The 14,103-nt window shown below is 44.5% G+C and overlaps 1 protein-coding gene across 1 annotated transcript in view; it reads right to left on the bottom strand.

Annotated features, from left to right (window-relative positions):
* Window positions 1-13,851, bottom strand: part of LOC147725951 (uncharacterized) — a 70,927-nt gene extending 57,076 nt beyond the window's left edge. Inside the window, exon 1 of the mRNA XM_086960077.1 lies at window positions 13,721-13,851. Within this exon, the coding sequence (XP_086816203.1) occupies window positions 13,721-13,733 (13 nt within the window). The 5' untranslated portion in view covers window positions 13,734-13,851. The remainder of the gene's footprint in view (window positions 1-13,720) is intronic.
* Window positions 13,852-14,103: the final 252 nt, after the last annotated feature.

The following is a 14,103-nucleotide window of genomic DNA, read 5'->3' as shown; positions in this document are numbered from 1 at the left end:
CTTGCTGACTTTGATCTCAACTTGTTTATTACGTACGGCCCTTCAGATACCCGTGACATCCAAGTGGCTCTTGGCTTGTAGAATTCAAACATCAATTATTGATAAAAAATATGAAAATATGTTGATTCTAAATGTGTATATACAGTGGAGTTCACGGAAAGAATATGGAGTCGAATTGTCATATTTTAAGAATGATATGGATACACTATGTGATAAGTATGGAAATGACTTGATGTTGTTATTGGGAGATTTTAACCATAAACTAAACCCAAAATTGTCAGATCAGTTGTATACAGAAATCCTAGAGGCATGTGAAGTAAAAAAAGCCATATTTCTGGAAAATAAAATACCACCTAACGCGGCCAACTTGGGCAATTTTTTGGCAACAAAAAGTTTATTTTGTCTAAATGGAAGGACAACTCAGGACTGCCCGGCGAAGAAAACTTTTAAATATGGGTCACAAAATTGCCCGATAGAATATTTTTTTATGTTGGCTTGGAATTTTGAGTTGGTAAAAGATTTTAGGATTGACCCCGCGGATTGCAGCGATCACAAAATGTTAAAATTAGAGCTTGTAAGTGCCCAACATATAGTATGCGATAGAGTTATGCCCCAAGAGATGGATTATCCTAAGCGGATAGCCACTCGGTTAACAGAAAAATATATCGAGAGGCTAACTAGTCTGGAACATAAGGTGCAACTAGGTCACTTGTGCGGCCAAAATTTATGTTGGTACGTGGAGAAAATAACTCAAGTAGTGAAAAGCATAAGTGTAGAATTAAGGCATGGTGAATGCCCCAATAAGAACAATGGAAGGGCACAAGCAAAGCAAGGATCTTGGATTAACCAGGACTGCTTACTAAAGAAAAAAGAAGTTAGGAGAGAAGAACGTAGCCTACGGAAAAAATTTGAGAAATCGAGGGCAGATAACCTAGTAAAAATAAAAAGAGATTATATTGCCCTAATTCGCAATGCTAAAAGATCCTATAACGAAATGTGTTGGAGCAAGCTATTAGAAGCAATCGAAACCAAGAACACACAGCAGTTCTGGAAGCTAATCCAGTCAGCAACGGGACTTTCGGTTGTTCCTATGTCTTGCGTAGTGGAAGAAGAGGCATGGGCAGAATACATAGAGCAATTATACGCCCCTGGGAGGGGAACTGGAAATGAGGTACCAGGGGATTGGAAAGGCCTAGTAGAGGACCTAAAACAAGAATGCTCAATAATAAATGTCCATAAGATAATAAGGACATTAAATCTAACTAGAGCTGCAGGCCCAGATAATTTACCAGCCCTAATACTAAACTCAAACCAGACCTGGTGGACGGAATTCTTTGCGAAAATGTTTGCCTTAATTTTAGACCAAGGGATTATGCCTCCAAACTGGAAGGGAGCAATAATAAGACCACTACATGTGAAAAGGGGATGTATATGCCCCAAAGAATTATAGGCTAATAAACGTATTGGATATAGGTGAAAAAAAAATTCTAAAATAATCCTAGGAAAGCTAAAAGTTTAGGTGGAACATAGGTCTATCGTCCCCGTCGAACAAGGTGGCTTCAAAGAAGGCCACTCGACGATAGATCATTGTTTTGCACTGTGGGCATTGGCTAGGAAATCGATGGAACAAAATGGCAAATTATTTTGCTGTTTCGTCGATTTCCGGGCGGCGTTCGACACAGTGGACCGAAGTAGTCTCTGTGAAGTATTAGAAAATTATGGAATGCCACAGGGTATATTAAACATCTTAAAAGACTTACATAGTGGCAATTGGGCCCAGGTCATTACAGACACAAAGGGCTCACTAACACAAAAAATCCCAGTAAGGAACGGTTTGAGACAAGGGTGCGTTCTGGCACCCTTGCTTTTTTCAATTTTCTTGGCAGATCTCCCCGCTGCCTTGGAAGTTGAAAGAAGTGCGAGTCCACGTATGAATTGCAATAAAGTGTCATGCCTTTTATATGCCGATGACCTTGTGATCTTGGATCAAACCGAAATGGGCCTCCAAAGGAAATTAAATGTTTTTAAAGAATATTGTGATAAAAAGTTTTTAACTGTAAATATGGAAAAAACTAAAATCCTATGCTTTGGAAAGAGGGTAAATAATTTTAATTGGTTTTTAGGATAGGATAAACTAGACGTAGTAGGTGAATACAAATATTTAGGCCTCTGGTTTAATAGCACACTAAAGTGGAATACCCAAATGGAGGCACAAACGGCTAAGGCTTATTCCTCGGTCTGTGGTCTGAAAAAATTTAATAAAGATTACGGTGACATGTCACACAGACCGCTTTTAAAGGCATTTGAAGTGATGATCCCCCCACAAGTACTTTATGGTGCAGAGGTGCTTTACCTGAGTGGTAAAAGAGGGTGGGACCGGGAAGAAGGTAACATTTTGAAAATGTTGTTGGCCTTACCAAATAGCTCCATGATACAAGCTATCAGAATGGAGGTGGGATTGACATCATGGGATGTAAAGACTCAAACGTCCTTAATAAGATTTTGGAACCGAAAGGAGTCTGATGGTGAAGAGAAGGTATCGATTTGGTGTAGAGAGGAAATTCAAGCGAGCAGCTTACACTGGGCGCGAGATGTGAAGAAAACTCTCCAGACTGTAGCCGCGCGCTTGAAATTGAGCCTCTCTCCACCATGTGGAATATAGTCTGCACTAAAAAAATGCTTAGAGACAAAGGGCTTGAATTTTCCAGATCACAAGACATGGACTATCTGAGGTTAAAAAAATCAGGGAATTGGGTAAAGAATGAATGGGAAAAGGAGGTCCGATTCCCATATTTGGATTTACTGCCCAATAGATGGCTAAGACAGGAAATCTTGAAGGTTCGGGTGGGCCTAAATCCATGGAAGATTGAAAGAAAAATAAGAATGGTCTGATCCACCCGGACGGAACCTGTAAATGTGGCCTAGGAGTAAGAAATGATATTTTACATATACTGTTTGATTGTACATGGATTTTAGCAATTCGGAAAGCCTTTTTACGTCCAATTTTTATAAAATATGAGGTGACCTCCCGTGCAGATGCCATTGACCTCCTTACAGAAATGACTTTTTTGGATATTACAATTGCATTGGGGAAATTTCTGAAAGCAACAAGCGAATATATAACGGAGGTAACAAAGGAGGGCGGGAGAGATTAAAAAGTACAGTGTTTCCCAATTTTATGCTATGGTTTTAAATATCTTTTATCACTATGTGTAATCCATTGCTCTATGTATGGTTTATAGAATATTGTCTAAATAAACTTTGTTATCAACTCAACTCATCCTGGTAAAAAAATGCACAAACCATACTTTAAAGCAAATTCTACATCTGTCTTACCATGTAGCCTGAGAAACTGCTCATGGAGGTGTGTTCTTTAGGGGGTAGTGGTATGCCTCTCATTAGACATACATGATATGTTGAGGATTCCCATAGCTGAGCTATCTCCCAGTTTACCTATAGGTCAGGCACCCGTCACCTGAGGATTTCCTCAGATGAGAAAGCGCTATCTCCAAGGAAAATAGCCACAACTCCTCATTTTTGATCAATTTCTTCTCAAATGTACCACCTGCCATGTGTATAGTGCCTGACGGCACCCACTAAAAATTCTGAAACACTACACGCAAGATATGATTGACATTCTCTGTCTTTTTGTTGAAGTTAACATGTGATGGATTATCCTACTATGTATTTGTAGATGTGGTGGGATGTGATAACTAGGCCTTTTAACAATGATGATCCATCCCAGGCAATTTAAGTACCAACATAGTCCCAATTACAAGTTGGAATGCACTATGGTCTGCAAACTCTGCGTCAGTAATTATCAGTTCTGGGCGGTAACAACCCACCCATATCATGCAAGTTAAACCCCACAGAATGGGAAACTACTATTAGGACCCAAACTTATCTATAAGTATTGCACATTGTATCTCCTTTTCAGTTGGGTTTAATGCACACATTTACCAACTGCCTCCAGCTAGTGGTAAAAGCGTGCAGGGTGCAGGAAGGATTGGAGAATGTTGGCTGGCAGGAGAGCACCTTGTGCCTCGTCTGAGGTTTGGGAAGGAGACATAAATTGGACCCTCACTACAATGCATCCTTTTCTGACAGTGCTTGTAGCTGCTGCATTTTCCTGTTAGTAAACCTGGATTTGTTGTTCCTCCACCCAGTAAATCTGGGAGCTGGAACACTGGACCTTAAATAATTGTGTGGAAAGGGTTTCCACATGGGAATTCTGCTCTTCAGATTCCAGTTAGGGTCCATGCCTTTTATGGGCATCTTGTAGGTAGGCTGAGTAGACAGAGAGAATGCAACACCATGAGCCATGAGAGGCATGAAATCAAACAACTCCTCCTCTACCAGTAGGATTTCGGGTGAACTCATTGGATGAAGTGGGCGGAATCTATTGGGAACCTCTTTCCCAATCTTATATGATGTTTGCAATCAGTTTCCATACTTTTTTTGTAAAAGAAAACCCCACCACTATTGCAGAACGAATACCACCTTCAGGTGCCCCCGACTGAAAGCAAAGGTGTGGGGGCATCGGCCTCCTGTTCTGTGAAGCAACGTGAGAGCCATGCAGCAAAATAAGAATCAAATCTACTTGCCTGGTGCTAGCAACCTGAAAGAAATGTAAACGTGTACAGATGGGTAATCAGTTAATCTAAAGGGTACTTAGGAGGCAGTATATGGCTTTAATTGATGGAGTCATTTGAGGCTTCATGGTGACAAAGGTTTATTGTTTCTGAGATCTAATGGAGGGTATTATCAGCTGCGTTCTTGAGTGCATCCTTCTAATGGAAACGAATTAAAAAAGGTTTGTGCAGTCTGTGTATTATTAAAAATATATACTTTTTAACACACTTGCTTTTTATTTTAAACACATTAGGCAGATTTACTAACAATTTGCTCTGGGTTGGCGTCATAAAAGTGCTGAAAGCCAATAAAAACAATTGATTTGGAATTTACTTTCTAGTGAAGAACTTTATTTGCACTGGAAAGTAGGCCTAAAGTAACACAAGTAGTGCAGTGCTGCTTTGCGTCAAGGCGGCCTAGCATGGGTGATACATGGGCGTTCTCATGCACTCCCCCATTGTTTGTAACACAAAGGCCTATATTAACATTTGTGGACAGGGCTTTGCACAGGAGAATTACACAATTTTGAGGCTGGCTTTGACTTGGTGAAATGTTTTTTTTTCTCCAAGTTCTTCCCACTTTACATACATGCTGCACTGTACAACACATATATAAAGTGTGAAAAGTATTAAACTATGTCTAAGCTGAATATCTTTCAGTGGAAGAGTACCTTCCTTGAGCAAAGCCTATGCTTGCCAGAACACACACCCTTGTTCAAGGGCAAGTGCGTGTGTTGGCTCATGTTAGCGTAAAGTGTGGAAACACAATGAGAGAAGAAAAATGCACCAAATCTATGTAGATATGGCGATATTCGCCATAATTTATTAGATGTTGTGCTGTTCTTATCTCTGCTTTTCACGCAACACAGCACAACTTTGGTTGCTCGCTACATTACATGAACAGTGAGTAAATTTGCCTCATAATCTCTGCACATTTTGCAGCAGCCTTTCTTATACTGTGTGCGATATATATATATACAGAATCTTGCATATTCCCAGCGCTTTCAGTCGCAGGCTGGGACAGCGGAGCGCTATAAATACAGATAGGGCACAAGTCCTATAAAAAGAAGTGGGTGGGAACTAACCAGGTTAGGCAGTATGAAAGTGAAATCATGGCGCGTGGCATCACAACGCATAATGTCACAACGCGTGATATTGTACCTCACTGGATGTGACATCACAAGAAGTGACATCAGATATTAAGCCCTCATACATGTTTATCAGGTATATAATTAATACATTTCAGCACATTACGAGCTCTGGCGTTGGGGTTGTGCAAATAAAGTGGCGCAACACAGATGCAAAATCTGGGCCTCAACTAATATATTTATATATTTTTTAACCCTAGCACAAAGAAATTGGTAACAAGGAGAAGCATGGCAGTAGATCTATTCTCCTTGATTGGTTGCAATGTCTGCATTTTAAAATATGTGATTGGGTTAAGGCATTTGCTTTAAAGGTGCCCAGTAAATTTCAGGGAATAGTAATAATGTTGAGATAACTCTGGGGGTGAACGCGTTCGTTAGAGATATCTGTGTTTTGTGAAGTCCCAGGCTTAAATCAAAGTAGCATAGCTGGTTAATTTGTCTTCTGCAAAGCACATCAGTAACATACAGATGACAGATTTTAATTTTATGTAGGTAGTAAAGTGGGTTACTGCTTTTAACACAGAGATACTTTTGTTACCTGCAGTTCATAAATTTTAATCCTTCTAATAGACTACAGTGAGGTATGAAGGACATGTGACTCCTACACCTTGTAACCCTCACTGTCTCGTGTAACTCATATTGTACATTGACTAACAAATGTACATGATTTATTGTCAATCTATAATGTGTATCTCATGTAAAGAGCTCTGACACCCTGCATTGTGCTATGTAGCGATATAAAAGAAATTAAATTGTGCTATTGGAATTGTTATTTGTGTAAATACTGGGACAGACAAACACACCTGACATTCTTACGGTGCATGCATCTCTTATATCCAGGGACTGAAGAAAGGCAAAACTGCCTCTCTTAAGTATCTGTGAAGAGATAACAAGCTGTGTGCCTTTGTTTCCCCTGTGTCGCATTTACATTTAAGTGTGAGGTTCCAGGGCACCTCCAGTCAGGATATACAAACTAAAGGAGGCCTGATGGCCCCTTAACTTTGGCCCAACTGGAGGTGGAAAAAAAGACCCCTCGCTGCCTGCACATCGCTGCTGGGAATGGAAAGCAGGCAACGTGCAGGCGCTGCTGAACCTGTCCCGGTGTCTGAAAATTACCCAGGGACACCAACATATTTGTGTGGGGCCCAACTTCTTGGGAGGGGGGACGGTGTCCACCCTGTGAAAATAGCGGGTGGATGCTGTGTACCTGTGTGTACCCTCGACTCGTGCCCTGACTGCAGATCACTATACTAGCATGCCCAAACCAGGATTCAGTTATGTGGCTGTCTGGTTACACACACAGACATCTGCAGTGACTCTATTACCAAAGCCAGCTTTCATAGCCTAAAAGAATGCATTTATTCACAGATTATTTTGACATTTCTTTTTAAATTAAGGTATGCTGTATCTTTTGCCTGAAGACGAAAGAGCCGCAAAACAGTTGCAGAATATTTTGTGTCACTGTCCACAGGGACATTACACTGGGGATCATAGTTCCCACAATGTTTTAAATGCACTTCAAATACTTTCCACATATTATGGGGCTGTCATTTAGGCCCATATCTCCATTGCAGTCCAGTCCAGTATAGATCGGATAAAGATTTGAGTGTGTCATGGAAGCTACAGCAGCTAGGGCCAAGACACACGACGGAGGGGCTGTAGCACTTTTAGCCCAACGGGCTTTTTCCCTGAGTGGATAGTTGTAGTACTTGCACGAAATGTAACTTTTATTAGTAACACCACATTGTACCACATGCTACAGTACCACACAGAGCCAGCAGAGGGGGCTGGAGGATGTGGAATGCGCAAAGAAAATTTGCAGCGAAGGATCGCTAGTTGGCAAACCTGGGCAGTGCCTTTTTTGCGCTGTGCTCCGAAGGGGAAGCCCTGGGCAGCCTCTTTCCCACCTAATGGGCCTCCTAGTTGGGGGTGGAGGCACGGCTGGACTGGCCGTGCGGGCACCGGGCGTTTTCCCAGTGGGAGGGCCAGTTTTAGGCCCCTGGGGGCCGTTTTTGTTTCCAGGGGTCAGCAATATCGGCCCACTGTAACAAAATCAGCTGAAACCGGCCCAAGCAAACAGCTCGGCTGCATCCCCCTCCCTCCAAGGGGGCCCGACCGAGCAGGTTGCCAGGGCGGTTTTGGTTCCCAGTCCGACCCTGGGTGGAGGGCGGGCAGTTGTGCAATGCAGTCAGTTTCAGAATACGATGAATTCTGTGTTGAATGAGATCAGCCCAATGTGTTTTGTAAAGGGGGATCCTTCGTGCTCGGTTGGTGGGTGCTTCGAATTCTGCACTCCCTGGAGCCCACAGTAAATTGCCTTGCTGATCTTAGCCTTGCCGGGACTAATGCTAACAGCCTTTCTTTTATCATTTACTTGGGATCCAGAGCGATTTTGTTGTTGTTGCAGTTTTATATAGCGCAATCTCCACCCAAAGGTATCAGAGCGCTTTACACAAGCACCAGTTGCGTTACAGGCGGAAACCTTCATTTTTAGGCTCAGGAGATTAAAATTGGCCCAGAATCACAGGACGTTTGAAAAAAAAAAGCTGCCTGGTTGCAATACAAGCGAGAGGCACGTGTTGTATCGTTGTAGCACCCAAGAACACTGAGGGGCTTATTTACAAGCCCAGTGCGCCGCCGGAACGTCACTTTTTATGACGTTCTAGCGGTGCACGGGGCTTACCCATATCTACGAGGCCAAGTAAAGCCACCCTGAGTGTCTTTGCATGGCTGCATAGATATATTTTGTAATGGGGAGGCGTTACGGTGAGTGTTCCATGTAACCCCCATGGGTTTTGACGCATTCTCAGATTTACAACAAGCAGCACGCCTGGGAATGCGTCAAAAGCTTACTTCTCCCCAGGGGTGGAGTAAGGGTGTGAGGGAAGGTGCCCCCTCCCCACAAAAATAATCTGATTTCATAGCACACACGCTTGTACCATGGTGCAAGGGTACCTGCGTTGGCACATGGCAGTCATTTTGTTACCAGCGCTGTGGAAGAGGACAGGAACGCTCCGCATCTCATAGATACGGAGCGTTCTATTGAGCGTTCTGCCATTTTCGTTTGATGTAAGATGGCGCAGCAGGAAGGGTGGTGGTGCTGCCCTACACCACAATATAGTACATGAGGGGTTTATTTACAAGCCCAGTGAGCTGCTGGAACAACACATTTTTTGCAGTTCCTGCGGCGCCCAGTGCAGACCCATATCTACGAGGCCAAGGAAGGCCACACTGTGTGGCTTTTCAAGGCGTTGTAGATATGGTGCAAGGCAACGCAGTGCAAGTCGCTGCGTTGCCTCACACTACCCCCGGGAGGCATGCCATGGGCGTTGCTGTGGGTTTTCCCACTCAACACCCACCGTTTTTGGCACATTCTCAGATTTACAAGAAAGGTAAATCTGGGAACGCGTCAAAACCCTGTGCCACCCAGGGATGGTGTGAGGGTTGTGTCATCCAGGGATGGTGCGAGGGTTGTGCCATCCAGGGATGGTGTGAGGGTTGTGTCATCCAGGGATGGTGCGAGGGTTGTGTCATCCAGGGATGGTGCGAGGGTTGTGTCATCCAGGGATGGTGCGAGGGTTGTGTCATCCAGGGATGGTGCGAGGGTTGTGCCACCCAGGGATGGTGCGAGGGTTGTGTCATCCAGGGATGGTGCGAGGGTTGTGCCACCCAGGGATGGTGTGAGGGTTGTGTCATCCAGGGATGGTGCGAGGGTTGTGCCACCCAGGGATGGTGTGAGGGTTGTGTCATCCAGGGATGGTGCGAGGGTTGTGTCATCCAGGGATGGTGCGAGGGTTGTGTCATCCAGGGATGGTGCGAGGGTTGTGTCACCCAGGGATGGTGCAAGGGTTGTGTCACCCCAGGGATGGTGCGAGGGTTGTTTTTGTGAAGGAGGGGTCCCTTCATAATGCACTTTATAACACAGTTTTTTGGATTGTCAGTGTGACGTAGCCTTTTTTTAAATCAACCTTTATTGGGAATGTTTAAATATTGTTTATCCGGGTACCTGAAAACATAAAAGCATTGTTGTTTGAATGATGAGTATTATATTGTGCAAATTAAGGTGCTGCGAGAACACTCAATGGGTAATTACCTCTGAAATGTGAATGTTCTTGTCCTGACACTTGAAGCCAGTCCAGGGTCACATTGGCACTTTACCTTGTCCAACTTCTATTTTCAGGTTTCCCACTAATCACAGGTTTAATTATCAATATACTTATCATTCCTGGTGGATTACAGTTTAACCTCAGGGAGCCTGAGTTATTAGTCTTTTTAGGAACTAAAAGAGGGGAGAGACGAGAGACCAAAGAAGGAGATGGAGGGATAGTAGAGAAGGAGGCTGAATAGAAAAGATGAGAAGAGGAGGGGTGAGTGAAAAGAAGACAAAGGAGACAAAGGAAAGTAAAATTAGAGTCGCAAAGATGGAGTAAGATTGTAGGTTGAAGGGGAAGTCTCAAGAGAGGGGTCATAAAGAGAGGAAAGGTAGGATGAGAGACGAGAGAGACATAAGAGAGAGATAAAAGGATAAAAGGAAAAATGGTGGAAAGCAAAATGGAGAAGAGGAAGACAACAAATCAAGAAGAATATCTGTCAGAAAGAAGGCGTTGTGAGCAGTGGAGTGCGTCACTGGTTTCCTGGTCTGTAACAGCAAAGGAAGTGCAGCTCTTCTGTACGAAGCAGTATCTCGGCTGCCCTGCAGCCCAGCCTGATTCAGAGGCGAGTGGCATTGGAGACTCGTCTGATTTCTGGATGAAGTGCTAACTCCTGGAGAAAATCCACCAGTGGAGTTTCCATCACCATTGGGATAGTATGAAATGCAGTGGCGGCTACTCCGATAAGGTGGAGGAGCGTCCCCCCACTGTTAAAGGCAGAACATGACAAATAAAACAATATTAAAACACTTTTATTATCATTTTATTTTTCATTGACTTGGCCGAATTTGCCGAGTTCACGACTCTGGGGCGTGTGCGGGGCCAGGTTGCAGAGACACCAGCAGGGGGAGGAGGAGTAGTGGGCACTGAAACTGGCTGGCCGTATTCGGCTGGCCAAACCGACATGCGCACTTGGATATCTCCGGGCTATTCATTGGAGATATCTGCAGGGCTCAGGAGCCCCGTCTCCCAGTCCTTGGGGGAACGTGAAACCGCCCGCTTCACCCAATCCCTGTGCTTCTCTCATGCTGGGAGTAATAGCATGAGAGAAGATCTGGGACTGGGTGGTGAGCTGGGAGTCTGTGCTCATGGAACTACATTGCCGGGAGTAGAGGCGCAGAGCGAGAGCAGAAGGTAAGTGTATATATACATTATTCCAAGATGCACGCCCAAGGAAAAAAAGAAATATCATTGTGGTATTTAAGCCTTCTTGAAGCAGAAGATCACGAGGTCCCCCCTTGTTCAGGATATAGAAAGCTTTTTTAAATCTCCCTTAAGCTACTGTATAAATATATTAAGCCTGCTAGGCTAAAGAAAAATCACTTTTTCGTATTAAACAGGCTTTACTACACCCTGCCAAAATAGCCAAATTTGCACCTGTTCCTGCCGGTCCTAGGCCTTCTGAGGCCTTCTGAGGTCCCGGGCGAAAGGGAAGATGTGAGGCCCCTCTAAGTGCCTTACTTGCTGCGCGAGTGCGCTTTTCCCGCATTTCATATCGGGCCCCCTGCTCTGCGGTCTACTCTGCGGGGCCGGCAGTGGGCCCCCTGAGCGCGAGGCCCTGGGCAGCTGCCCATACCGCCCATGCCTAGGACCGGCCCTGGCCCGAGGTGTTCTATTAGTAAGGTGGAGGACATCCATATGTTTTTTGAATGTGCAGAATTAGCCATATTTTGGAAAAATGTGGGGGACTCCTTGACAGCCATTTTTCAAACGCATTTAGAGATGGATCTCCACCTGGCGATTTTTGGTATAAATAATCATGTAAAAAGGTCGCTTCCACAGTCACATATTGGTTTGCTTCTCTACCTTGTGATCCTGGCTAGAAGGGAGATATGTATCAGATGGAAGGATCCGGCTCCCCCCACTAGAGAAAGCTGGTTGAAAGCTGCACTGCTCATGGCTAGTTTAGACCAAGAGGAACCGCTTGATAACATCTGGTCTCCCCTGTTAATCTGGGGTCGCCGCCTGCGCTTGATAAACTGTTAACAAATCTGGCTTTGTGGATCCGTCCAATGATTACACCAGTCATCGGGATCAAGAGGAAGGCCGTGGTAGGCTAGACAAACGCAGTGAGTCGAGTGGCACCCAGTTAAGTGTAAGTCGACTTGTCAAAACTGCCAGAGTCTTTGGTGAGATGAGGACATTTTTTTTTTTTTTTATTATAAATAAATAAAACGCTTGCCAGAAGACAACAATCCCAACAGAGACAAGAGAAGCACTTTAGGCGAAGTCTACAGAGAGAAGAGCCACGTTTTAAGATGTTTTCTAAACAGAGAAAAATAAGCTGCTTCTAAAATATGAGCAGGCAGAGCGGTGAAGGAAATACCACTGACGGATTCTCCCCTGGTTTTAGTGTTACCTGCAGAAATGCGATGGTGTGTCATTACATTCCGCAGATGGGGTCATGTCAGATAATTAAATTACTTGTTTGTTCTACAGGCTAAAATGTGTCACTCAGTGTCACGCATAAGGTCCTGAAGTGTCACTCATAAGTGCCAGCACTAAAAATATGAAAATGTCACACATATATAAACACAAAACTTGGCAGCTATGAGCATGTGTAATGGAGAATTTGGATCTTGAATCACTGCTGTATTTATCTATGTTGCAGCATTTTGAAATGACCACTTGCTGTGCGGTTTTGTGCCTCCATTTCCCTTGTGCATGTAACTGCCCTGCCGTGCTTTGATCTTTCATTGGATGAAAGGGCTCCCTCGTGGTTTGACCACACCACGGGAGTCAGACTCTCGCTCGTGGTTGCTCCTGAATATGGGGAGTGGACATCCGGGTTGTGGTCGTAGGTGTCGGCGACTTGCACGTTGTGAGTGCACTAAATATGTTTCACTACAAAAAAAGGGGCAGATTTGCAAGCCCCTTGCGCTGCCAGTATGTCACTTTTTGTGACGTACAGGTAGCAAATTGCCCTGCCCCATATTTACAAGGACAGGAAAATCCACCATGCGTGGCTTTTCCTGTCCTTGTAAATGCGTCCCCTTCACACGCAGCACTTTGCATTGAAGGGAAGTTCCATGGTTGTTGCTGGGGGTGTTCCCACTCAGCATCCATGGAACCAGACACATTTCGAGATTTACGAGGAATCATAAACTTGGAAATGCGTCAGTATGCTACGTCTACCCAGGGGAGGCATAGGGAGGCGCAACAAGGAGAAATGTTTTCATTTCTCCTTTGTTTTTTTCCTCTTTCAAAGCGTGCTGCATTATCCAGCACACATTGAAAGAGGACAATGCCTGTAGTGATTGTTTTCTTGCAAGAAGGTCCCCCTTCCTGCAGAAGGAACATCTCCCCACGGCGCAGACACCCTTGCACCATGGTGCAAGGGTGCCCGCACCGGCGCATGGCAGCTGTTTGTGCACCAGCGCAGGGGAGAGCACAGGAATGCAACATATCATTGTAAATATGCCACATTCCTGTGCTCCGAAAGTGCCGCAGTGTGGCGCAACCAAAGGGCTTGCAGTTCCACGCTGCAGCACCTTCTTGTAAATCTGCCCCACTGCCTTTTGCACAAACGTCCCTGCAGATCAGCCATAGTAAAAATGCCAGATTTCGATCAATCTTGGTAGCTTTTTCTATTAGGGTTAGGAAGGGGGAATCGATCAGTAAAACCTGCAACTTCCTAGGAAAACCGATATTTAATAGGCAATGTTTTGGTTAGCTTTCGTGCACCGAGTGGATTATGAAGCAGTATGCAACACAAAGTGAACTTTAATTTCCAAGGCTTCATGAAAAAGAAGTAAACATCAGAAAAGAGATGGTGAATGTATAGGTTTACCTTGTCTTGCCATGTTGCGCGTGGAGCTGGCAGGCTTCTTTCTCAGACCTTTCTTTCCAGGCAGGCGCAGGGCAGTTACCGAGAGGAGGCACCGGAGGAGGAAAGGTGCCGATTAGACCGGGGAGGTTGCATTTAAGAAGAATTATTGGAGCCTGTGCAAATAATCCATTTATTAAAAATGTCAATAACATGAGCTGAACAGCCCACAGCCCAGGGGCAGACGCATGTGGTTAGATGCTACCATGAGCCAAGTCACTGCGGACTGTAAGCTTCCGCCACTGGGTGTCGCTCGCAGCACTTTCCAGTGCGCCTCTGAATGGGCCTGAAAATTAGTAAATCAGGGCCATGGTAACAAAATGTGGCAAAGATAAAAAAAAAACATG

This window comes from Lissotriton vulgaris, chromosome 3_1 (genome assembly GCF_964263255.1).
Source record: "Lissotriton vulgaris chromosome 3_1, aLisVul1.2, whole genome shotgun sequence".
Taxonomy (NCBI): domain Eukaryota; kingdom Metazoa; phylum Chordata; class Amphibia; order Caudata; family Salamandridae; genus Lissotriton; species Lissotriton vulgaris.
The sequence above is the reverse complement of the archived record's forward strand: the minus strand, read 5'-3'. Positions and strand labels throughout refer to the sequence as shown.